Source organism: Mesoplodon bidens (assembly GCF_964165515.1).
Source record: "Mesoplodon bidens genome assembly, chromosome: X".
Taxonomy (NCBI): Eukaryota; Metazoa; Chordata; class Mammalia; order Artiodactyla; family Ziphiidae; genus Mesoplodon; species Mesoplodon bidens.
This window is the reverse complement of record NC_138163.1, coordinates 33,300,909-33,327,771: the sequence shown is the minus strand read 5'-3', so window position 1 is coordinate 33,327,771 and position 26,863 is coordinate 33,300,909. Positions and strand designations below refer to the sequence as shown.

General features: G+C 37.4%; 1 protein-coding gene across 3 annotated transcripts in view; it reads right to left on the bottom strand.

Moving 5' to 3' along the window:
* Positions 1-26,863, bottom strand: part of TENM1 (teneurin transmembrane protein 1) — a gene marked incomplete at both ends in the record, with an annotated part of 588,520 nt that overhangs the window by 267,563 nt on the left and 294,094 nt on the right. For 2 of the 3 annotated variants that reach the window (XM_081221281.1, XM_081221282.1), the window contains 3 exons: positions 768-978; positions 2,070-2,269; positions 26,346-26,498. In XM_081221281.1, the coding sequence (XP_081077407.1) occupies positions 768-978; positions 2,070-2,269; positions 26,346-26,498 (564 nt within the window). The remainder of the gene's footprint in view (positions 1-767; positions 979-2,069; positions 2,270-26,345; positions 26,499-26,863) is intronic. The other variant, XM_081221283.1, reaches the window with a different exon arrangement.

Sequence of the window (26,863 nt, the reverse complement as noted above, 5' to 3'; positions counted from 1 at the left end):
TATGAGTTGTTTACCCTTAGGGCTCTAAATCTGCTAAAGATCTCAGCTTTATTCACACAAAGGGTTATGAGGAATGACTTCACCCAAAAAAATGACAAGAGCTTGCTGTCTCTGATTAACTAGGGTGAAAGTGAATAACAGTGTGTGTAGACATTGTATTAAAAAGAACATGCTTTAAAGGGCTCTGAGCGCAGTGAAAGAGCCATTGTGATGATTTTTAAACTAAACAATTCTAAAGAAAGAACTCTGAATGACCCAAGTTATTATCCTTAAGACTCTTCTCTACTCTTAGGTTGTATTTTTAAATCTTAATGGTTCTAGAATCAGTTGTTGTAAAGAAGAACTGGATTGATGCTAGTTTTTTCATTTAAAAAGGTATTTATTCGCTTTTTCTTTTTTAATAGAACTTGAATTAACAGGGCTTCTCTTGCTTATTTCCCTTCTTCATGAAGTTGTTCATCTATGTATTCTCGGTAACAGTATTAATATCATCCAGGTAAGTATTCCTGTTGAAAACATATAAAAAGGAGCATGGCAAGTAACCTAAAATGGCAGCAAATAAAGGAGCATTTAAAAAATCTTAATCAGCATTTAAACAACATTACTGACAACAACAATATAAACCTTTCTCATTGTGACCTATCCCGAGTAATGACTTTAAGGTAGAATGAGCAATATGCTTACATAACATCTGTATCACTTTCATCACTGATTATGTCTTTCTGGAGTTACACTGTCAATTCAAAATCATAGCCAAGGCAGCTTACCAATCGCTGTAGTTAACACAAATACTTGCTCCATCTTTTTTCCATCGTTGTAAAATGCCAGATACCAAGGCCCTTGGTCCATATACTCTATGAAACCTGTTTCCTGCAGTGAGGTTAAGATCAGGTTCCGAGGGGAGTGCTGGGTATCATCAGAGCTCTTGGAGTCCTGTTTGACCAGTTGTTTTCCATCCATTAGTTTTACAAAGTCAAACTGGAACAAATACAAACACAAATATGAGCCGCTACTTTTACTTCTAAGGCTGATAAACATCTCTCACTTCAATTGTGCTACTTCATACTTCTTTGCTTTGGAGGTGGGCAAAGTGGGAGAAGAGGTTATTCGTTCTTAAGAACATCTAAACCCAAAAGCATATTATTAATTCTGAAAAAATAACTGTTTAAAAATAATAAACCAAGAAATATAAAAATTCTTACTTAGTATTATGCAAGAGAATCTTGATATTTTACTAAAGTATCTGAGAGAAGATACTTGAAAATAGACATTTCCCTTGAAATGTTACCATGACCTTCTTTACAAATTAAAAAGAGTTTTACAGTTTTTAAAACAAATAAATGAACAGTTGAAAATTTAAGAACATTCATCATAATTTACTACCTTTGTGGTAATATATTTAAACATTCAAAGACCCTGTCCTTTTTTTTTCCTAATCGGTGGACAAGCACATGGCACACGTATCCCAAGCCCCAGATGGTTATGATTCCCTATGCTACTTCTTAGATGGAGCAGGGCCTCAAATGGGTTCATGTAAGGAAGAGATAAGGGAAGGAAATTAAGGGAAATGATGTGGCAAAGGTTTATAAAAGGGTCTTGTAAACCATAGAGGTTTTACATATTTGTGTTTTTATTAACAATAACAAGGAAAAAATTTTACCTGCAAGACAAAACGTGCCTTTTTGACTCATTTCCCTCTTGATTTGCATTGCTTTATTGGGACCACAGGTCAGGAATGTATGGAAGCAGCGGAGGTGTGGGCACCAAAGCTAAGTAAGAGGAGGGGGCTGGGAAGGCTCATGACCATCCTGTTCCAGGAAGCAGAACTCAAGTTGCAAGAATGTTTCCTTAAACTCCCTTTTTTGAATCTGCTCTGCTAAATGCTAGTCCTTATTTCTCAGTACCATTTTTTTTTCATTCGCTTGACTGTGATTATTCTCGATATTTGCTCATTACAAAAACCGTCTGCCTTCACCTTTGACTCCCACATACTTTGCAAGTCACAACCCCTAAACTATTCATCTCACCACTCTCTATAAGGGTCAAGAAATACCTATAATATCAAATACCTGAGTATGTGTAGGTGGAATGTTTCTTCTGCCATAAATTCCCAGCAGAGAGTCCTTGGCTAAAGAAATATTGAATTTCAGATATACAGGATGGTGGATAGTAATCTGGAAACGCCAGAATAAGCCAGGTGGAATGGTCTGCATGACCTGTGCACCAATGTCAACTTCTCCGGTGTCTATTGCCCGTCCCTTCTGAAACACTGGTTTTAAAAGTAAAGAAAATTATACATAATATTAATCTTAATTTATAAAGCAATGGTTTTTAGATTTTCAAGAACAGGTATATCAAAAAACCTTACTCAGCTCTTTCTTCCTCCTCACCCCACCCATCTTTTAAGACCTTACCCAAATTTAATATCTTCCGAGGAGCCTTCCATAACCAACCACTATATCAGTCTCTCTTTCCTCTAAACTACTATTGCATTTATTTCCATCATTTGAGTCATTTTAACCATTATTTACTGAGTTTTGTCGTGGTAGCTGTAGGAGATACAAAGATGAGTAAAATACAGTTCTCGCTCTCAAGGAACTTTGAATATAAGAGAGAAAATAGGACAAGTACACAAATATCCACATTGTAAAGGAAAATACCTGAGCTGGGTATACAAAGGAAGGAAAAGGTTTTGGTTGGAGGATACTCATCATTCCTAGTTGTCTCAGTCCCCTTCATATTCTTTAATTTTCTCCTTAGCACTTATCACCACCTAACATAGCACATGTTTTATTTATTTATTGTTTATCACCTATTTTCTCCCGATAGAATATAAGGTCCATGAGGCTGTGGCTGTTTTGTTTATTGCTTTATCCCCAGTAACTAGAAAAATATAAGCAAATAGTATGTGATCAGTACATATTTATTCAATGAATGAATGAAAGAATGAATCAGAAAAGCCTATGTATGGGAAGTGGTACTGAAGATGGGCCTTAAAGGATGGAAAGGATTTCAACAGAGCTGTTGGGAAGGATTTTCCATGTGAAGGGAACAGCTTGAACCAAAACAAAGAGGGAAACCGTAAAGCTAAGGTGCAGGGTATGGGTATATAGAGAGGAGCAGTTGGAGATAGGGCTGGAGGGAAAGGACGGCATGATAGTCTATAGCTCCTTGAGAGCCAGTCCTAAATAGTTTACTTAGTAAAGGATGGAAAGCCATTAAAGGTTTTTAGAAAGAGGGGAGAGGTTGGGTACATTAGAAGGCAAATTTTGGGACTCCCCTGGTGGCACAGTGGTTAAGAATCTGCCTGCCAATGCAGGGGACACAGGTTCGAGCCCTGGTCTGGGAAGATCCCACATGCCCCGGAGCAAGTAAGCCCATGCACCACAACTACTGAGCCCGTGTACTGCAACTACTGAAGCCCACGCACCTAGAGCCCGTGCTCTGCAACAAGAGAAGCCACCGGAGTGAGAAGCCCACGCACCACAATGAAGAGTAGCCCCCGCTAGCTGCACCTAAAGAAAGCCCGTGCGCAGCAACGAAGACCCAATGCAGCCAAAAAAATAAATTTAAAAAAAAAAAGGCTAATCTTGAGGCAGAAAGTAGGCTGCATTAGAACAGGAAGGCACAAGAACGATATAGGAATTATGGGGCAATGATTCAGGTGAATGACATGAAGATCTAAATTTAGGGTAGAACCAACAGCTCATGTGGAAAAAGTACATTCCAGTCAATTGTAAAATTAATAAGTGGGACTACATCAAACTAATGAGATTCTGCACAGCAAAGGGAACAATAAATAAATTGGAAAGGCAACCTACAGAATGGGGGAAAATACTTGCAAACCATATGCAGCCATCCCTCAGTTCTGCGGGGGATTGGTTCTAGTATCCCCATGGATCCTAAAATCTGTGGATGCTCAAGTCCCATATATAAAATGGCAAAGTATTTGCACATGACCTATGTACATCCTCTCATATACTTTAAATCATCTCTAGATGGCTTACAATACCTAATACAATGTAGATGCTATGTAAATAGTTGCTCACTTGTGGCAAATTCAAATTTTGCTTTTTGGAACTTTCTGGAACTTTTTCCCCCGAATATTTTTGATTCGAGGTTGGTTGAATCCGCAGATGCAGAACCCGAGAATATGGAAGGCTAAATGTATCTGACAAGGCATTAATATCCAAAATATATAAAGAACTTATACAATTCAATAGCAAAACAGCAAATAATCCAATTTTTAAAAATGGACAAAGGACTCGAATATATATAAGGACTCGAATATATATATTTTCCAAAGAAGACATATTAATGGCCAATAGGCATATGAAAGGTGCTTAACATCACTAATCACTGGGGGAATGCAAATCAAAATCACAATGAGATATCACCTCACACCTGTTCAGTTAGATATTATCAAAAACACAAGAGATAAATGTTGGTGAGAATGTGGAGAAAAGAAAATCCTTGTGTACTGTTGGTAGAAATGCAAAATGGTACTGCCATTTTGGAAAACAGTATGGAGGTTCCTCAAAAAACTAAAAATAGAACCATCATATGATACAGCAGTCCTACCCCTGGGTATATATCCAAAGGAATTGAAATCAGCATCCCAAAGAGATATCTGCACTCCCATATTCACTGCAGCATTATTTATAATAGCCAAGATATGGAAACAACCTAAATGTTCTTCAGTGGATAAATGGATAAAGAAGATATGAGATTTTATATATACATACATACATATATATATATATATATATATATATATATATATATATTACTCAACCATAAAAAAGAAGAAATCCTGCCATTGGCAACAACATGGATGAATCTGAAGGGCATTATGCTTAGTGAAATAAGGCAGACAGAAAGAAGTCGATTTCATGGAAACAAGAATAGAATGGTGGTTGCCAGGGCTGGAGGGAGGGGAAAATGGGGTGATGTAGGTCAAAGGGTACAAATTTTCAGTTATAAGATGTTTTGAGGATCTAGTGTACAGCATGGTGACTATAGCTAATAATATGGTAATGTATACTTGAAAAATGCTGCGAGTAAATCTTAAGCATTTTCACCACACACACACACACACACACACACACACACACACACACGAGTTGACTGTGTTAACTATGCGAGGTGATGAATGTTTTAATTATCTTGATCTTGGTAATCATTCTACAATATATATGTATACCAAATCATCATGCTGTATACTTTAAATATATATGATCATATTTGTCAATTATGCCTCAATAATGTTTAAAAAAATCACATATTATCTGGGAAGTGTAAAACTGGATTACCCTGAAGAATGGTACAAATATCAACTAACTTCAGATTATTATAAATTTTAAAAATCTTATAATTTCAAGCATAAATACTAAAAACTAAAAATTTATTTTTTGAACCAGCACAGAGAAAATAATACTGAGATTAAAAATAATTTATCTAAACAAAGGTAAGAAGGGGAAGACAGACTAGATGGGACAATTAGAAAACATAAAAGAAGATGGAAGATAAATTTCATATATCTATATCTATAATTAAAAATAAAGAGTAATGAGCTAAACGTTTGTGTTAAAAGGTAAGAACCACCATTCGGAATTAAGAAGTAAAATCTAATTATGTTTCTTACAAAAAACATATCTAAAATATAAAGAGTTATTTATAATAATAAAACAAATTATTTCCCCAGGAAGAAAAGACAAAAAAAAAAAAAAGAAAAAAAATGGAAGAAGACAATGTAAAGGACAGTTCTATAGTAGTGCTTCTCAAACTGGAATGTGTAGGGACTTCCCTGGCGGTCCAGTGGTTAGGACTCGGTGCTTTTCACTGCCAGGGCCCGGGTTCAATCCCTGGTCGGGGAACTAAGATCCTGTGAGTTCCCAACTAATGCCCATGCTTCGTGGTCCACAGCCCACATGCTGGGAAGCAAGGTTCTGAGGACCCTGGGAACCTACGTGTGGGCAATGAGGCGGGGTGGTCAAAATTGTAATTTTGTGACTTAGTGACAGTAGCAAAAACAAGAAACCTAGAAGGAGCTGGTTAGTATGAGAGAATGTTAGTGTATCAGGTCTTTATTATTTCTTGCCATATTTTCTAATTATTTCAGCTGTGCTAGCTTAATATAAGTTTCTTGGGATTCTTTATTATGTGGTGGTGGGGAGGGAAGAGAGAGAAGCAGGGGGGCAAGAATTAGTTTGCCTTGATTTTAAGCAAGGAGGATTACATCTCAGGAGGGCAAGTTCAATTTGGCCTCATTTCACTCTGCCTTTATATTTTGCAGCCATCAACTCCTTTTCCACATCAAACACAGTTTAAAAACACACATGGTCTCTGTCCTTTGTGTTCACCCACTATAAAATTAACAGCCCATTAAGAAACACACCTGCAGTGGCTTTATTCAGAGGCCAATGCCTTGCAGCTTTTAACTCCCTAAAATACCTCCATTATTGCTTTCTGTGTTAAGGCTAAGAGTAATAACTATTTTAAGAATGTTCACTGTTAACTGTTAATAATAGATTTCAAATGCAATTTTGAACATAATTATGTACTACAGGACACATAATTTTGTGGAATTGACATTTATAATAAAATACGCCCTTTGAGATGATAAATGACCAACTGAGGACCTTATTTTTCAGTGGAAGTTACTTTTTTCCATGTGAGGCAGAACAGTTTGGTCCCTAAAGGGTTGATTATACATTTAACTCTTAAGGTCCTGGAGCGGACAAATCTCTTCAGTCAGCAGTAATTAACAGACCATCTTTATGTGGACACGTCTGTTCTCAATTTAATGTTCAGTTTGTTCAACTGCTATCCTCATTAGGGGCTTTTATCACTTGTTAAAATGCATCATTTGGTCATGCAAACAATATTATAAACCTAAGAATTTAAAATGTTTTAGGTTTAGTTTCCCCAAAGAAGACATACAGATGGTCAAGAAGCACATGAAAAGCTGCTCAACATCACTAATTATTAGAGAAATGCAAATCAAAACATCAATGAGGTATCACCTCACACCAGTTAGAATGGGCATCATCAGAAAATCTACAAACAACAAATGTTGGAGAGGGTGTGGAGAAAAGGGAATCCTCTTGCACTGTTGGTGGGAATGTAAATTGATACAGCCACTATGGAGAACAGTATGGAGGTTCCTTAAAAAACTAAAAATAGAACTACCATATGACCCAGCAATCCCACTACTGGGCATATGCCCTGAGAAAACCATAATTCAAAAAGACACATGCACCCCAATGTTCATTGCAGCACTATTTACAATAGTCAGGTCATGGAAGCAACCTAAATGCCCATCAACAGACGAATGGATAAAGAAGATGTGGTACATATATAGAATGGAATATTACTCAGCCATAAAAAGGAATGAAATTGAGTCATTTGTAGGGATGTGGATGGATCTAGAGACTGTCATACAGAGTGAAGTAAGTCAGAAAGAGAAAAACAAATATTGTATTAACTCATATATGTGGAACCTTGAAAAATGGTACAGATGAACCGGTTTGCAGGGCAGAAGTTGAGACACAGATGTAGAGAACAAATGTATGGACACCAAGGGGGGAAAACCGCAGTGGGGTGGGGATGATGGTGTGCTGAATTGGGCGATTGGGATTGACATGTATACACTGATGTGTATAAAACTGATGACTAATAAAGAACCTGCAGTATAAACAAACAAACAAACAAACAAAACAACTAATACTAAACTTTCTTTGGGTTATTTGTATGTATAAAAAAACTAAAAAAATAAAATTCAAAAATTCAAAAAAAAACACCCAGCATGGCACATGACAAGTGCTCAATAAATGATCGTTATTATTTGTACCTAGAAATGTCATCATTCCTGGTGCTGTGCAATGTAGATTTTCGCCATAGTATTTAGCTCATTAACAGCAAATAAATTCACTTTGAAATAAAAAAAAAGTGACAAAAACATGTTTTAGGTTCAGCAAACAGTATTTTAAAGGTGCTGTGAACAGTCTCCAATGAATATAGATTCTGTCATTTTTAAAAAATCAGGACAAAACTGGCTGATGGACATTAACCTTTATATATGAGCTTTACTGAATGCTACACCATCTCTCCCTTCTGTATTTTATAGCATCATATATTGCATAATAAGGCCACTTAAATGTTATTCACCAAATCTAAAGAAACTCGTGAAGTTGTGTTGTTGGAGTTTCCTAGTTATTAGCATTACCAAATATCCAAAGCATATATACATGTCATTTATAAAAATGATTTTAAAAGAAGATGGTCTTACTCTTTGAGAGCCTGCATCACAGTTAAGACAAGGTAGGTAAAGAGACGTGACAACATGAATGCACATGTGGGCTATAACTTAAATAAAAATAGCAAAGCAAGCTTTTTGCAGTGATTTGGTATTAGAGAAATCTTCACAGCTTGCAGATGGAAAATTTCTCAGCCCCTAACCTTTTAGAGCTTAGTGCATCAGAAAGGAAGATATCTCCCTGTTAGCAATTTACTTCACTAAATAGACTGTTCCTTTTTCACTTCTCTCAAAATTAGTTATGGATTACAATGTAGTGATTATTGGTTAATTTATTATTTCATTATTTTTCTTAATGTACTTCAAAGGAGGAAACTAAAGAGAAGGAAATTACATGCAGAAAAACAACATGTAATGTGATTTCATGATAAAATTCTGCATCAATATAGGTAAGTGGAATAATTTTGGACAAACTTAACACTGATTCTGATCCTTCATTTGCAAATCGTCAGTGGCAGAGTTAAAATACAGCACTAAGGTACAGATTTCGTTTTAATTATCATTTTAATACTCATGTTTTAATTATCATTTAATCACTTATTTTACTGAAGCATATCAGAAGGCCCAAGAGGGTCATATTCTTCAGTAACAGGCACTTCCTTGCACAAATCCAAGATGAAGTGCAGATAGCCACGGATTATATCAGACTTTGAAGTACTGTAGCTATCACAGTCTCACCAATATCCACCAATTTAGTTTGAGCTAAACACTCTCTTTATAGGTTGCAACACAGGCATCAACTGCAGAGTAGGAAAAAACAATGGCAGATAGGCTGGGTTGAAGGATGGCAAACTGATGGTGCAAAAGGAGAAGGTCAAGCTACCTGAAAGATAAAATACAGAGGCTGGAATTGGTGACAGACATCATATGTAGTAGTTCTACTGACTAAACCAAAGCTTCGTTCAGACACATACCTGACTACTAATAACATGATTTTAATAGCATTGTCCTTATAAGAGAGGGGGTAAATAACTGGACATACACATGTATTAGTTTTTTCTACTTAATATAGCTAGACTGGATTCAATGATTCTGTGCAAAACTCAGTGGGACATTAGTAGAAGATACTGACACGTGGTTATTTAAAAGATTCCACTATCAGGTCCTTGTGTAAAAATGACTAGGTTAAAGTCTTTGGTTGTGTCCATAACAGCAATCTTAGAAGTCTTTTAAAGACATCTGCAAATTCCATAAAAAGTATCTAAGCTAAAAAAGTACCGTTTTAACTGAAGGGAATGTTGTCCAAAGAGATGAAAAAGAAATATGCCTTAAGATTCTATTTCCCCTTCACTTCATCCTATAGCACAAAAGACACAATCAAGTGGCTTTGGTATGGTCTTTCACCTGAATTAGTCCTAGTGTGTCTCTCATGTTTTAAGCACCATCTTCTTTGTGTTCTTTCAAATACAGTGATTGTTTCACAGTAACAAGTCATTGTGAAATTTACAATAACAGTGCTTGGAGCAAAATGGGCCTATTCCCTGTGATCAAAAGGTGTTAAGAGATGAAAAGGGGATGGGGAAAAACCTAACCTGTCCATCTATGTGGCTTTGTATAATTTTCCTTATACGAACCATTGAAGAAAAGTATGTATTCAACTCTCACTTTCTGGATGGTGTATTACACATGCCTTTTATATTGTTACACCCAGGAGTATGCAGGAGAAAGAAAAGGAAGAATGAACCTTGTACATAGTAGGTGCTTGGTAAATACTGTTTCAGTGAATTAATAAAATAGTAATCTTGATAATTTATTTAGTACTGTTGATCATTTATTTTGACATTTCAGTACAAGGTTTGGTGCGAGGAAGAATTGAAATCATCTACATACATAGACCTTTGGGAACTGACTGTGAATAAAATATGTTCAGCAATGAAATACCTCTGTCTTACTGACAATGATAATAGCTGATTTTGTAGAAAAGTCCACTAACTAATCTTACACTTGAGAAATACACTACTGTATAAGTGTAAATAGTTATGGCCACACACTGACAGACTTCAGATTCCAGTACAGTATCTTATCGAGTATTGCATACATCTTCTCACACAGAAATAAAATGGCATTGTTAAAATCTTACCCTTAATTAAAGGACTAATTTTGAATTGCATTTTGACTCTATAGATCTATTTTTGAACACATATCAGCATTATTCATAACAGCCAAAAAAGGTGAAAATCCACAAAGATCCATCAACTAATGAATGGATAAACAAAATACGTTATATCCATACAGTGGAATATTATCATACAATGGAATATTATAAAAAGGAACAGGGCTTCCCTGGTGGTGCAGTGGTTGAGAGTCCACCTGCTGATGCAGGGGACACGGGTTCGTGCCCCGGTCCGGGAAGATCCCACATGCCGCGGAGCGGCTGGGCCCGTGAGCCATGGCCGCTGAGCCTGCGCGTCCGGAGCCTGTGCTCCGCAACGGGAGAGGCAACAACAGTGAGAGGCCTGCGTACCGCAAAAAAAAAAAAAAAAAAAAAAAAAAAAGGAACAAAGTAGTGGCACGTGCTACAACATGGAGAAACCTTGAAAACTTTATGTTAAGTGAAGGAAGACAGAAAAGAAAAGGCTACACATTATGACCGCATTTATATGAAATGTACAAATAGGCAAATCTATAGAAACAGAATAAATTAGTGGTAGCCAGGGGCTGGGGGAGAGCTGGGGATAGGAAGTAACTGCCAGTGCCTATGAAGTTTCTTTTTGGCGTGATGAAAATGTTCTAGAATTAAATAGTAGTGATGGCTACCCAACTCTGAATATATTAAGAATCACTGAACTGTAGACATTAAATCAGTGAATTATACAGTATGTAAATTACAGTTAGCCCTCCATATCCATGGGTTCCATATCTGTGGATTCAACCAATGGTGAATCAAAAATACTCAGAAAAACAAAATCCCAGAAAGCTCCATAAAGCAAAACTTGAATTTGCTGCACTCAAATATACAACTATTTACATAGAATTTACATTGTATTCGGTATTATAAGTAATCTAGAGATGATTTAAGGTATAGGGGAGGATGTGCCTAGGTTATACACAAATACTACACCATTTTATATAAGGGACTTGAGCATCCACAGATTTTCGTCCCTGGGTAGGTCCTGGAACCAATCCCCGTGGATACCAAGGGACAACTGTATATGGATGTACATACTCCTGTCACTTAAAAAAAAAATTCTAATCATACAACTGTATATCTCAACAAAGCTATTACAAAAAATATGGTTGGAAGGTATAAATTGCCATGCATAACCTACACACACATTCACACAAACTATCGTGCACTGTCATATGAGTTTTGATGTGTTTCTAAATGGTATTAGAAGGTCACCTGTTACCTAGAAGCTGAACTGTCCCCTGGCCAGTACTTTTAGGACATGTAATTGGTAGTTCACAGCAGGAATGCCTATTTTCTATATTTTATACAATGTTAGATGTTTGTTATATGTAGGTTACTATGATCACATCCTTCTGGACTTTGGGATAGTGGCAGGAGGGCAGGTCATGGCTCATTTTCTGTAGCTTCCCCCTTTGTATCTTAGAATATAAGTTCCCAGAGGACAGGACAATCACGTCTGTCTAAATTCTTGACATCTACGTACCAGGCATTTAATAAAGACAATTATATTATGATCCTCCTATCCCATAGCTGAGAGTAATGAGGGGGTTACATATCTTCTTGTGCCAGGTCTTGGGAAAGAGAAGCAGCCAGCATAGGCACCAGTTCTCACGGGCTGTCATATTGCTACAGATTTTGATACATTTTGAGAATCCAGAAAATCTATAATTATACCAAATTAAAACTCTGTGACTTCCCTGGTGGTGCAGTGGTTAAGAATCCGCCTGCCAATGCAGGGGACACGGGTTCAAGCCTTGGTCCGGGAAGATCTCACATGCCGCAGAGCAACTAAGCCCGTGCACCACAACTACTGAGCCCGTGTGCTGCAACTACTGAAGCCCGCGTGGCTAGACAGAGCCTGTGCTCCACAACAAGAGAAGCCACCACAAGGAGAAGCCCGCACACCACAATGAAGAGTAGTCCCTGCTCACCGCAACTAGAGAAAGCCCGTGCACAGCAACAAAGACCCAACACAGCCAAAAATAAATTAATTAATTAAAAAAAATTAAAACTTTTCTTCACAAATAAAAGTCATTACAGAGAGTAATAATAATAGTAATCATAATAGATGGTAACATCTATTGAACGTATTTTGTCTTCTTTTTGAACTCTTACCTCTTATTTCCACAATATCAAAGTGTCTCTCTCATACACAGTGTGCCATACAGTTGGTGTCAGTTTATCTCTGAGGCTCCTCCCTCCCCATCTCTCCCCCTGAGAGACGTTGTCCCTTTACCATCTCCTTTCTTACAAGCACCCTCCATGTCTCCCTCTCTATTAGTTTCTTATTCTGTATATTCAAACAACCACATGTCTCTCTTCTTTAATAAAAAAATGGAATAAAATGAAACAACTGCTCCTTCATCTAGTTATCAAACTATTTATATCCTTCCTTTCCTTGCCAAACTGTCTCCATCTGCTGCCTCTATTGCTTCATTATTCATTTACCACATAGGCTATTACCACCTGCATTTCCCCCTTACCACCCTATCATTCCAGTCTCCTAAACATGCGGTCTTTAAGGTCAACTAGGATTGATTTTTCTTGTTTCTCAAGGCTCAGCTCAAGCTACTTCTATAATAACAATCATCTTTTCATCTTCTTTCTTTTAAGCCTCTTAGTCACCTAACCATCTTATTTCTATTTCTGTACAACAGTTGGTTGCATGTTATTTTGCACTGTGTGTGTATGTATGCATGTTTCTTCCAGCTCTACTATTTAATAGGGACTTTCTCAAGGGCAAAAGCTATGTCTTCTGCTTCATTTTTTAACTTTCCACAGTACTTACTACAGTTAAAATAGCACCTTGACTCAAAGTAGCATCAAAAATCATGAGCTTCTACTCTATGTTTCTGAATACAAAGATTTCATTTTTCTTCCCTTGATATTATTTTAATGGAGGGTTTGAGGTGGTCAAGAATCTCATACAATTCAACGTTTTACATGTATTCTTCCCTCTCCCTGGACCACTGGCAATGGCAAGACGGTATCTGTGTACAGTCCTGGTGAGGACACCTTTGGTAGGATATAAAATGGAAATAGGAAAAGGCAACTAAAATGACTAAGGGAGCACAGGAGCTACAAGTAGAGTACAGAAGTAAAACCAAAGACTCTTAGTATTAGAAAAGCAAAGGCTAAGAAAGGATTTGTGATTATTATATATGGGATTGCCAAAGTTATGAATAGGAAAAAATGCAGACTTGTGCATTAGATCCTGGAACCTCAGCACTTTATTTTCAAAAGTAAATTTTACATACTAGAGTTACCCTGACTTCACAAAAAAGCTACTAAATGTTTGAACTTCCTCCAAAAATAATACAGGCCAAAAGATATAACTGGACACTCAACAAGATTAGATATACACATGGCTGATAAATTTCTACAATGGACTGCTTCTTTCAAAAAACTAAGACATTATAAACATGTTATGGGAAGATCCCGTAGCTGTCAAAGGACTACTCCAGGAGGATAACTATGTCATTCTATAGCATACCATTTAGTGCCTCTGTCAGGTGTAGACTCTTGGGGTAGAGGGACCAAAAGGCAAACATAGTTCATAGGCATCACAGGAAAGGTATGTTTAAAAAAAAAGTTTAAAAAAAAGGGAAATGAGGATTAAAATGAAACAAGAATGAAACGTAAAACATATATGGCCAAGAACATTTAACATGAATTTTTTATACTGTAAATAAGTTGGCCTTTTAGCATAGTGAACCCTTTCCATAAATCTTTTTAGAAGTCAGGCCTCCAGTATGCTTTAGAAAAGCTTTTGTTAAAACTGAGGTATATTGATAAAGTGATTTAATATAGTTGAAAACAAGTTGCAGCACTCTAGCTGGGACCCCTGAAACCTTGTCTTAGAGAAACATCTATATAGCATTATAGGAAACATTTACTGTAATTTGCCATCAATCTTTAAAACTAATAATGTTATGCTCCCAACACTGTTGTCTTTGTTAGTGCATTACTACTATTTTATTCATGTGGTTTGTTGTGCTTATATGAATTATTCGCAATTCTACAACAATATCCTAGACTCTAGTATCCTCTAAGTAAAAGATACTGAAACTATGGGCTGACTCAAATGGCAACTGAGTGCATTTTAATATCCACAAGTCCTATGGACGAATATTGAAGAACCACAGAATTATAATGCAGGACTGTGTTCCATCTGAATGCACAATGATTACCTGGGTGGGGTTGGTGCAGTTTTTTACTTTGGTACCACAAAATGAATCTTCACTTACTGACTGGGTCTGTGAAATAAATATCGGTGAAACTGTAAGTAAATTTAGAATTCAACCTGTTATTCAGGGCCCACAACTGTTATAGCATAAGTTGCCTCCAAATGTAACTATTCCGTAGGTGGAAAGAAAACAAAACAAAGCCAAAAAACAAGCAACACACACACACACACACACACACACACACACACCTCTTCAGCTAAGTCTACAAGGAAAGGAGGTCAGAAAGGTGCATTTTGTGCTGTTGTTTAATTTTCAATTCCCAAGGGTACTTGTGTGTGTGCAAGTGTATGTGTTCTCCTTTGAGGAGGAGGGAGTGCTTGGGGAACCTAGATCTTTGGTGTGAAATGTAAGATTTGCAAAGTACTCTTAGGGAGAGGAGGGAGATACAGATGGCAGAGTAAGAGGACATGGAGCTCACATCCCCCTACCAACGTATCAAAAATACATCTACATGTGGAACAATCCTCACTGAAAACTAAATGGAAACTGGTTAGAAGGACTCCTGTACAACCAAGGTTGTAAGAAAGATACACACATAATCGGGTAGGACAGAAAGAAAAGTCTCGGCTTTGGACCTATGCACCTGGGAGGGGAACTGGAGGAAAAGGGATATCACATAGGTGGATACCGGCCCTGGGGAGTGAGCAGGTCGAACCACAGACTGGACGTCTCAGTCCATGGGTACCAAGCGGAGAAGACAAGCCCCCTTAGCTGTCTGGAGGACTGCTGGGTCAGATAGAAAGTCTGGTGAAGCCTGGACTCTGCTTGTGAGGTCTGCCCCAGCAGTTGCTGGGTTTCCTGAGACCACCATGCCATGCACCACAGCCTGAGCTGAGTGAACGCTCTGGCCCCACTCACTCCATGCCATAGCACGGCACTGGATCTGGGGCTGATATGACCGGGGAAAAGATTAGATCACGGGCCGCAGAGGTGATCCAGTGCGGGGGCGGAGCTATTGTTGACACTTACTTAGGCAGCGCCTCAGAAGCAGCCCAGATCTCTGACGGCAGCCGCTCTACTGCAGCTCACTACTCGATACATGCAGAGAGTCCAAGCGGGTCCCGCCAGACCTGTGGAGCAATTCCACAAGGGGGCAGGGGTGGTGGAGGCAGTGGGCAGTGATCAACTGTGAGAAACGAAGGGGTCTCGCACCCGAGGCTGCCTCTGAGTGGAGCCTCAGACACCTACATAGGCAGTGCATCAGACCTCTGTCTGCACATGGGCCCCGCTTATTTCAGCACTCCCCTCCTCTGGGGCAGAGGTCTCAGTGTGTGGAGAGTGAAAATCACATACTTGAAACAGAGCCAGCTCGAGTCAAACCCTTGGGGCTTCTGCTCCAGCAACTTGATTAGACCCTGCCCCTGACAGGGCGGTGATAACCACTGAGCAGAGAGGAAGTCCCACCTCACACCCTGAGCAGCTCTAGTTCCTCCATTTCCAGCCTCACACCCTACCAAGGTGAGAGCTGCCAGCACACCCTGAAGCAAGATGTGATTTGCATCCACGTCAAATCCAGTCCTCCCATCAAAGGCGCTGGGCACAAGCAGTCTGTATGGGGCTGCTGCCACATAAGCACACTCCTTCAAGACCACAATAGGTAACTGTTTCACCTAAATTCATACAGATAGAGAAAGTTAAGCAAAATGAAAATGCAGAGGAACTACTTTCAACTGAAAGAGCAAGAGAAAAGTCCTGAAAAAATGAAAAATGAAACAGAAATAAAGTATCAGATAATAATTTATCAGATAAAGAATTCAAAACATTGGTATAAAAATGTTAACTGAATTATGGAAAAGAAATGATCTAAACAATGAACATTTTAACAAGGAACTAGCCGAATCAGAAATGAACAATCAAAAGCTGAAACAAAAAAAAGTATTAGAATGAATGAATAGCAGACTAAGTGATACAGAAAAACGTATAAGTGGTCTGGAAGATAGAATAATGGAAATCACCCAATCAGAACAGCAGAAAGAAAAACAAATTAAAAAAAAAATGAAAGCAACTTAAGAGATCTCTAAGATAACATCAAGCTCTCCAGCATTTGCACTATAGGGGTTCCAAATGGAGAATAGAAAGAGAAGGGGATCAAAAATGTATTTGAGGAAATTATGGCTAAAAATTTCGCAAACCTGAAGAAGGAAACAGATATCCAGGTACAGAAAGCACAGGGGGTCCCAAACAAGATGAGCCCAAACAGAGCCACAGCAAGAAATATCATAATTAAAATGCCAAAAGTTAAAGATAAAGAGAGAATCCTAAAGGCAGCAAGAGAAAAACAAAGGTTCACATACAAGGGAATCCCCATAATGCTACTAGCTGATTTCTCTGCAGAAACTGCAGGCCAGAAGGGAGTGGCATAATATATTCAAAGTCCTGAAAGGGAAAAACCTGCAACCTGAGATACTTTCCCTAGCAAGAGTGTCATTTAGAATAGAAGGACAACAAGTAATAAAATGGCAATAAGTACATACCTATCAATAATTACTTGAAGCGTCAATGGACTAAATGCTCTGATCAAAAGAAATAAGGTGGCTGACTGGATTAAAAAAACAAGACCCTTTTGTATGCCAACAAATTGGACAACGTAGAAGAAATGGACAAATTTTTAAAAGATATAATCTGCCAAGACAGAATCAAGAAGAAATGGACAATATGAACACAGCGACCACTAGTAGTGAAATTGAAGCTGTAATAAAAAAACTCCCAGCAAACAGAAGTCCAGGATCAGACAGCTTCACAGGGGAATTCTATAAAACATATAAAGAACTAATACCTATCCTCAAACTATTCAAAAAAAATGGAAGAGGATGGAACATTCCCAAATTCATTCTACGAAGCCACCATTACCCTGATACCAAAATCAGACAAAGACATGATAAAAAAAGAAAATTACAGGCCAATATCACTGATGAATATAGATGCAAAAATCCTCAACAAAATATTAGCAAACCAAATCCAACAATACACAAAAAGAATCAGACACCATGATCAAGTTGGAGTTATGCCAAGGACACAAGGATGCTTCAAAATTCACAAATCAATCAATGTGATACACAACATTGACAAAAGGAAGAATAGAAATAGAAATCACATGATCATCTCAATAGACACAGAAAAAGCAGTTGACAAAAATTTAACATCCATTGATAAAAACTCTCATCAAAGTGGGTATAGAGGGAAAAAATCTCAACATAATAAAGGCCATTTATGACAAACCCACAGCTAACATCATACTCAAGGGTGTAAAACTGAAAGCATTTCCTCTAAATTCAGGAGCAAGACAAGGATGGCCACTCTCACCACTTCTATTTAACATAGTCCTGGAAGTCCTAGCCACAAAAATCAGACAAGAAAAAGAAATAAAAGCATCCAAACTGGAAAGGAAGAATTAAAACTGTCACTCTTTGCAGATAACATGATACTTTATATAGAAAACCCTAAAGTCTCCACCGAAAAACTATTAGAACTAATAAATGAATTCCACAAAGTTGCAGGATACAAGATTAATATACAGAAATCTGTTGCTTTTCTATATAATAATAATTAACTATCAGAAAGAGAAGGAATAAAATATCTAGGAAAAACTTAATCAAGGAGGTGAAAGACCTATACTCTGAAAACTATAAACATTGATGAAGGAAACTGAAGATGATACAAAGAAATGGGAAGATACCCCATGCTCTTTCATTAGAAGAATTAATATTGTTAAAATGTCCATACTACCTAAAGCAATCTACAGATTTAATGCAATTCCTATCAAAATATCCATGACATTTTTCACAGAACTAGAACAAATAATACTAAAACTCATATGGAACCACAAAAGACCCTGAATTGCCAAAGCAATCCTGAGGATAAAGAACAAAGCTGGAGGTATCACACTCCCAGAGTTCATACTATAATACAAAGCCACAGTAATCAAAAAGCACAGTACTGGGGCTTCCCTGGTGGCGCAGTGGTTGAGAGTCCACCTGCCGATGCAGGGGACACGGGTTTGTGTCCCGGTCCAGGAAGATCCCACATGCCGTGGAGCAGCTGAGCCCGTGAGCCATGGCCGCTGAGCCTGTGCGTTCGGAGCCTGTGCTCCGCAACGGGAGAGGCCACAACAGTGAGAGGCCCGCATACCACAAAAAAAAAAAAAAAAAAAAGCACAGTACTGGCACTAAAACAGACACATCGATCAATGAAATAGAATAGAGAGCCCAGAAATAAAACCCATGCACCTATCGTCAATTAATCTATGACAAAGGAGGCAAGAATATACAATGGAGAAAAGACAGTCTCTCCAACAAGTGGTACTAGGAAAACTGGACAGACACACGTAAAACAATGAGATCAGAACATTTCCTCATACCATATATAAAAATAAACTCAAAATGGATTAAAGACCTAAATGTAATACCTGAAACCATAAAACTCCTAGAAGAGAACACAGGCAGAACATTCTTTGACATAAATCATAGCAATATCTTTTTGGATCTGTCTCCTAAGGGAAAAGAAATGAAAGCAAAAATAAACAAGTTGGATACAAAAATAAACTCAAAATGGATTAAAGACCTACATGTAATACCTGAAACCATAAAACTCCTAGAAGAGAACGTAGGCAGAACATTCTTTGACATAAATCATGGCAATATTTTTTTGGCTCTGTCTCCTAAGGGAAAAGAAATAAAAGCAAAAATAAACAAGTGGGACCTAATCAAACTTAAAAGCTTTTGCACAGCAAAGGAAACCAGTGACAAAATGAAAAGACTGCCTATTGAATGGAAGAAAATATTTGTAAATGATATGACCAACAAGGGGTTAATACCTAAAATATATAAATAGCTCTTACAACTCAATATAAAAAAAAAACCAAACAACCCAATCAAAAAATGGGAAAAAGACCTGAACAGACATTTTTCCAAAGAAGATATACAGATGGCTAACATGAAAAGATGCTCAACATCGCTAATTACTAGAGAAATGCAAATCAAAACAACAATGAGATCTCACCTCACACTTGTCAGAATGGCTATCATCAAAGTCTACAAATAATCAATGCTGGAGTGGATGTGGAGCAAAGGGAATACTTATACACTGTTGGTGGGAATGTAAATTGATGCACCCACTGTGGAAAACAGTATGGAGTTTCCTCTAAAAATTAAACCACCATGTGATCCAGCAATCCAACTCCTGGGTATACAAATGGAAAAGTGAAAAGATACATGCACCCTAATGTTCATAGCAGCTCTATTTACAATAGCCAAGACATGGAAGGAACCCCAGTACCCATCAATAGATGACTAGCTTAAGAAGATGTGGTATGTATATACAATGGAATATTACTCAGCCATAATAAAGAATGAAATACTGCAAGCTGCAGCAACACGGATAGGCCTAGAGAATATTATGCTTTGTGAAATAAGTGAGACAAAGACAAATACTGTATGATATCACTTATATATGGAATCTAAACAATAATACAAATGAACATATATGCAAAACAGAGGAAGATTAACAGATGTAAAAATACTAATGGTTACCAGTGGGGAGAGGGAAGTGGCAAATTAGGGATATGGGGTTAAGAGATACAAGCTACTATGTATAAAATAGATAAGCAACAAAAATATATTGTATAGCACAGGGAGTTATAGCCATTATCTCGTAATAACTTTTAATGGAGTATAATCTGTAAAAATACTGAATCACTATGCTGTACACCTGAAATTAATATAATATTGTAAATCAACTATATTTCAAAAAAAAGTTTTTTAAATAGAAAATGCGGAACACTATGGAGACAGGTGAGAAGATTAAGTATACGTCTGAAATTAAGTAGTGATGGCAACCAGAATGTTTTAGAAAATAGATGTTAAGGATACAGCAAGAGAAAATTGATAAAACATGGTGGATATGGTGACTATATTGGTAGTGGGACTAGAAAGGGTATAACTAAAGATGACTATCCACATGGGGAAGATATGGTAATGTATGTAGTGGGAGAATAAAAGACTTCAAAGAAATTACAAGGACAATAAAATATCAATTAAAAAAACAGTGCAGAAAATGGCAAAAAAAAAAGTATTCTTAGGGAAGGGATGTGACTATTAGCATTGAGATCTTTAATCAAGACAGCTGTTACTTAAACAACTGGCCTTGAGAAAAGAATTTTGTAAAAAAGAAAGAAAAGACCCAAAAAAGGGTGCTGAGATAACAGTAAAGAGATTGGATCCTAATCTCAGCTCTGCCTGTAGTTATGTCTATTATGCAAGGCAAGTCACTTAACCTTCTTGTGTTCTCCTTTTCAACTATAAAACAAGGGTAACAATAGCTGCTACAGCATAAAACTGTTATGTGGATAAAAGACATTAAAGTATTCTGAAACTGCAAATGCTTTCTAAGTGCATATGATTATTGTTATATACATGTCAAAAACCGAAACTTATAATGCAGAAAACTGGGAATTAATTATTTGAATGACAACAGAATTCTCTGCAGGTACTTTAAATGGGAAGATGCGGTTTACAAATTTTACAGACACACATTTCCACCACTTCCCAGGAGTATATCCCCTTTTGCAAAAATAGGTCAACTTTTACTTGGAATGGCTAATTGATCAAAGGAGAAGGAAATGACTTAAATCTGCCTAACACCCATAGTCCATTTACTGCGCTTTTCCTGATACCCTCCCTTAACTGACTCCCCTCACATCTTTTGTTTTCAGATGAGATGGTATCTAAGGTGATGGCTTGGGTCATTTCCGGGAGGTGCTCAGTTTTCCTGGGTCTCTCCCATGAAAACAGGAGATGCACATGTTATTTAACTTGCTTGTTTTTCTCCTAATTTATCTTTCTTTTTATTACAAGGGGGTCTCAGCCAAGAACCTGAAGGGTAAAGGGAAAATTATTTTTCCTTCCCTGCAAAGCCAACTCCCTTTTTTTTCAGAGGAGAAACTGGAGCCCAGACAGGTGAAGCTATAGTCACAGTTTGGTCCTGGCTGAAGCATCTTCACGACAGGCTATAGATGGTGTCATATCAATCGGCTATACGTTGTTTACATGGTCGTATATTCAACAGACATTGACTAGAAAATGTCTTTTTTTTCCTTCAACTTTGCGGAGATAGATTTTGTAGGATGAACTTAAAAGAAATGTCACTTCCTCCCAAGGCCAGCCTTTTGCAAAAATTGTAAAGGAGATAAAGGTTGTCTTTAGTGTCCTTTAGTTTTCTGTCTCTCCACCCACCCTTTTTGTTCCTGGGCATCCAACCTGCAGGAATTCAGTACCCTCATCTACCCAATAAACTTCTTCCTCATTCAGACTGTTACTGACAATGTTGGATTTTACCTGAGCCCTATGCCCCTGGAAAACAGAGTTGGTTAAGAGATTACCCCAACCTTTTGCTTTCAGATATCCTTCCACCCTTTTATGATTTAGGAAGTGGCTTACCACAAAACAAACAAATAAATAAGCAAAAATAACCAAACTGAAAACCCTTTTCCCGAAGACTTATTAGAGAAGGCTCTCTGTCCATTCTTTCTCAGCACTCCCATAAGAACTGCACATGACTCCTTTGTTTACCTGTGGCAAGGCCAAAACAGACCTTTCCCCTTTTGCTGGAACCTGCTGAAAAACCAGATCCAGACCCTCCAATTTCCCGTTCTTTCACAAATAATTATCGGAGTTTAGAACTGTTTGTTCCCCTTCAACTAGCTAGACACAGAGAAAACATTTCCTGTTCATCTGACTCACTGAGATTTGCCCTGAGTACAAAACAATTCCAACTGTAAATCATCCCGCTTGTAGCTCATGTACTCCTCCTATAAAAGCCTTAGGCAAAACTGATCTTTGAACCTGGGGTGCTCTCCCTATTGCAATAGCCTGAATAAAATTAATGTTCTTACCAGCTCAGTTTCTGTCTTTGATTCCCCCTTAGAAAACCTCTTTAGGAATTTACATGTTTAGATTGTGTTGCATTATTACAATAACAGAAGAGAAAACAGAAGAGGTGGAACCAGGAGTCCTTGGTTCTAGTCCCAGTTCTCTGTGTGTTTTCTTTCTTTCTTTCCTTTCTTCCTTTCTTCCTTTCTCCCTTTCTCCCTCCCTTCCTTCCTTCCATCCTTTATGGGTGTGTTCGGTCTTTGTTTCTGTGCGAGGGCTTTCTCTAGTTGCGGCAAGCAGGGGCCACTCTTCATCGCGGTGCGCGGGCCTCTCACTGTCACGGGCTCTCATTGCGGAGCACAGGCTCCAGATGCGCAGGCTCAGTAGCTGTGGCTTACGGGCCTAGTTGCTCCGCGGCATGTGGGATCTTCCCAGACCAGGGCTCGAACCCGTGTCCCCTGCACTGGCAGGCAGATTCTCAACAACTGCACCACCATCCCTGTGTGTTCTTGACCTCTCTGGACCTCAGTTTCTTCATCTTTAAATAATGATATTGGATTTGATAATCTTTAAGATTTTAACATTCTATACTGGTTGATAAGTTACACTGTAATTATTTTCATTTCAATTTATGGACCTTACATGACTCAGGTCTAGGAACAAGTCTTTCATTTGCTCATATCTTCTGCTCTGTTTAAACCAGCTGTTACCTAATATTTACAAGTTAAAGAGAAAGAGTGAGTTATGACTAGTTTGTAAGCTTCTAAGGTAGTAGGGCCTGTTTTAGTGCAATACTTTCAATTTTACATTAGTGAACAATTGATAACTGATTTTTCTGGCAGATTCTGACATATGGTTGTGACATATCTTCTTTTTGAAATTAAGTTTAAATTATTCAAATAAATTTTAAAAAGAAAATTTTAGCATACTAAATATATATAATCAAATACACTTTTTTTCTTTCATTTTGAAAATTAAGTGGTGAGAAAATTCTTTAATCTAATGAGAAGCAGATACATATAGCTACTGTTAATGGGGAACCAATTCCAGTAGAATTTGATTATTTTTAAAGTGCCATTCTACTTATCCATGCCTTTGATGATGAAAGTGATGATAATTTAAAAATAATATATGTTAAATTGGTAAGTAAAGAGAAATCAAACTTTAAAGAGAGAAAACATCTAAATCCTAAGGAGGCCATCATTCATAAAAAAGTTGATGTCAGTTTGAAAGCAGGATCTATAGTATCTAATAGGATGCCAATACAAGGTAATTTTCCAATCATCTGACCCAATAATAATTATTTTGCTAAATTAAACAATGTGCTTTACATCCATTGTCTCACTTACTCCTTACAGCCACTCTATGCGACAGGTACTATATTATCATCCATATGTTGCAGGTGAGGACACTGGTTCAGCAAGGCTGTGTCAATTAACTGCCTGAGGTTGGAGTGCCAGCAAATGACAAAGTCAGTATTCAAAGCCAAACCTGACTCCAGAGTCCAGGCTCTTAACTACAGTGCTATACTGTTCAACCCTCTAGGAGAGTAAAGAAAACAGTGTAAAAAGAATTACCTGGTTTTCGAGTTTAGAATTGTATTTATGGGGTTGTGTGATGTCTAGAAAATTGTAAAAGGATACAGGTGACCATCTGAAAATATCCTTATAGTATATTACATCTTCTGCAAGGCTTGGTTTAGTATACACAGGACTTTATAAAAGAGGAGCTATGTTTTTACTTGGTAAGTAATACACAGTAAAGACCTAATATAATATAACAGAACTATGATGTGCAGCTATTGTTAACGTTTTGTCCAGACTTCCATAAAAAGTCAGTTTAAGATAATAATTTGGTATATATGGCATCAACCTTTAATGATTTTTCTTAATAAAGAAATTGGTTTGGCCTGCTTGTTGTTGTAATTGAGCAGAAACTTAAAAAACATTTTCCATTTATGAAACTTGTCACAACACATTAAAATACAGAATTTACCTAAACTCTATCATGAATAGACACTGGGGCTTTGTTTTCAGGGCATAAAATGTCTTTTGTGGTTTTCATATATGTTTCATGTGTGGATTTCAGTATAATGCAGAAGTTAAGAGACAAGTCTCTGGAATCAGACCACCAGTTTCTAGCTCTGTGACCTTGGGCAAATGACTTAAACTCTCTGTGCTTCTATTTCTCATTTGGAAAATGAAGACCATAGCATTACTTTCATGATATAAATACATGTTTAGTGTCTGGAGTAACCCTTGGCACATGGTAACTGTTTAATACAATTTAGTCATCATCATCAAACTATTTTTTGGAAAGGAATTCTAGAAATCTGAATTAGAATAAAAAATGAATATGCTCTGATGACAACTATGTGATGACCTTCTGCTGTCTTGTATGCTTCATTTTCATCAAACAGATAATTCATGATTTTCAGTGTGACTGGCAAAAAAAATCCCTAAGCATATGATACCAAATGGTGGCTCTTGTACTTGCAGATATAAAGGAATCAAATAGCAGGAGAGAAGGTAAGGGAGAAAATGTCCAAGTGTATTCAGACCCTTTCCTCTGCCATTTCTGACCCCTGCACTACCCTCAGCCCCTCTCAGCAGCAACAATGAAATTGCTGGGAAAGTTCAGCCCAGGCTAGAAATGGTAATTCTAAAGGACATAAAGCAAACTGCACTGTGAATTGAAAACTGGAATAAACCATAATGTTTTCCTGAACCCTAAGCATTAATTTTTACTGAAGCATAGACCAAAGCAAAGTTCCTTTTTCAAAAGCAAACAAAAATAAAACAAAACCCACAAATAACTCCGCAGAAGGAACTAAAAACACAAGAGTAGTCATTGAAACAACTATAAAAATCTCTTATTTTCAACTAATGAACCAAAACTGATTTTCCACCTCTATAAAATTATAAGCTTCTTAATTTAAGGGTAGGGTTTGGGTCATTCATTCATTCATCTGTTTATATTTAATCTAAAAATGTTTAGGATAGTACTGGCTATACGTTTTGTTTTCAATTTCTACTTTTTGAATTGACATCCCGATATTTTACATGGCTCAAGGCCCTCTGTACTGTATCTTATATCAAGAGAAATCACAATACAAATTTCCAGTTATTTTCAATATTTGAATATTAAGACTAAGATCATTCAACATGAATAAAATGTTGGGACTGCTGGTACAGTACTGTGACATTTATTGTAAATGTCAGGTAGTTCAAGCTTATGTTGGTTAAATTTAAAAATTCAGTACTCAAAGTGCTTCTTTCTTTTCCCCAACTAGGAAGAATTCATGTTTCGCAACTAGGAAAAAAATTCATATTCCCCCACTTTGACATAAACATTCGCCCTTGTATTACACATAGAAGGCATTTTCTTATTATAAACAGAAGAAATTTCCATATACCCTTTGTAAAGTGTTATATATAAATGCTGGGCTTGGACACAGAGAACTTAATCAAAATCCCACGTTGCTTCAGGGTACTTATATGCGAAATGCAATTTCCATTGTATTGAAACCTCCATCCTGTAAATATTTATCTATTTTCAAAATTGCCAACATATTTAAAAAGTTTAATTGGTTTATATTCAAGGCACTAGAGAAAGGAAAACCTGCTTTCACAAGATATTTACATGTATTTATTCTGTCCACGTAGAGTATTTCTTTCGAGTGATCATGAAATTTAATGTGAAGTGAAACCATCCCAGGTTTGGTTCTAATGACTAAATTAGAAGAAAAGTTATCAATAATCAATCAGTCACTTTGATCACTGTACCTTTTTTCTCTGATTTATTGGAAACTTTTCCTCCAATTGGAGAGTAAGTGGTATCCATGGATTCAGTCCCTCTGTTCCCCTTGCTAACTCCATTTTCATAGAGCTGTCCTTCAGCTGGTTGCAACTGCCAAGTCAGGCCGAACAAATGTACTGCTGCAAGAAAACAAGCCATACATGAACTTATTCCAGACTTGTCAAAAAGGTCTCTAAACCAGCTGTCCCTTTCCACCCAAAAATGCCATGACTGGTTTTCTTTCAGTTAGGCCAAGCAACCTGGAGTTGATACCCACATCACACATGTAGCGACTTTCCCAAACAGTGCTTAAAATTTTGAGGCTGAAGCTATCCCAGTGATAGCAGAAATTGAAATTCTGGTTAAGCAATTACAGTGGGATTGGACTCTGCTCCTCAGTGCTGTGACCCCTTCCTCTTCCACTTCCCTTAGTCGTGTAACTCTAGTTTGCACATGGAAACCGCAGAGTAGTGGTGGACAGGCTATCGCGAGAACATGAGAGACC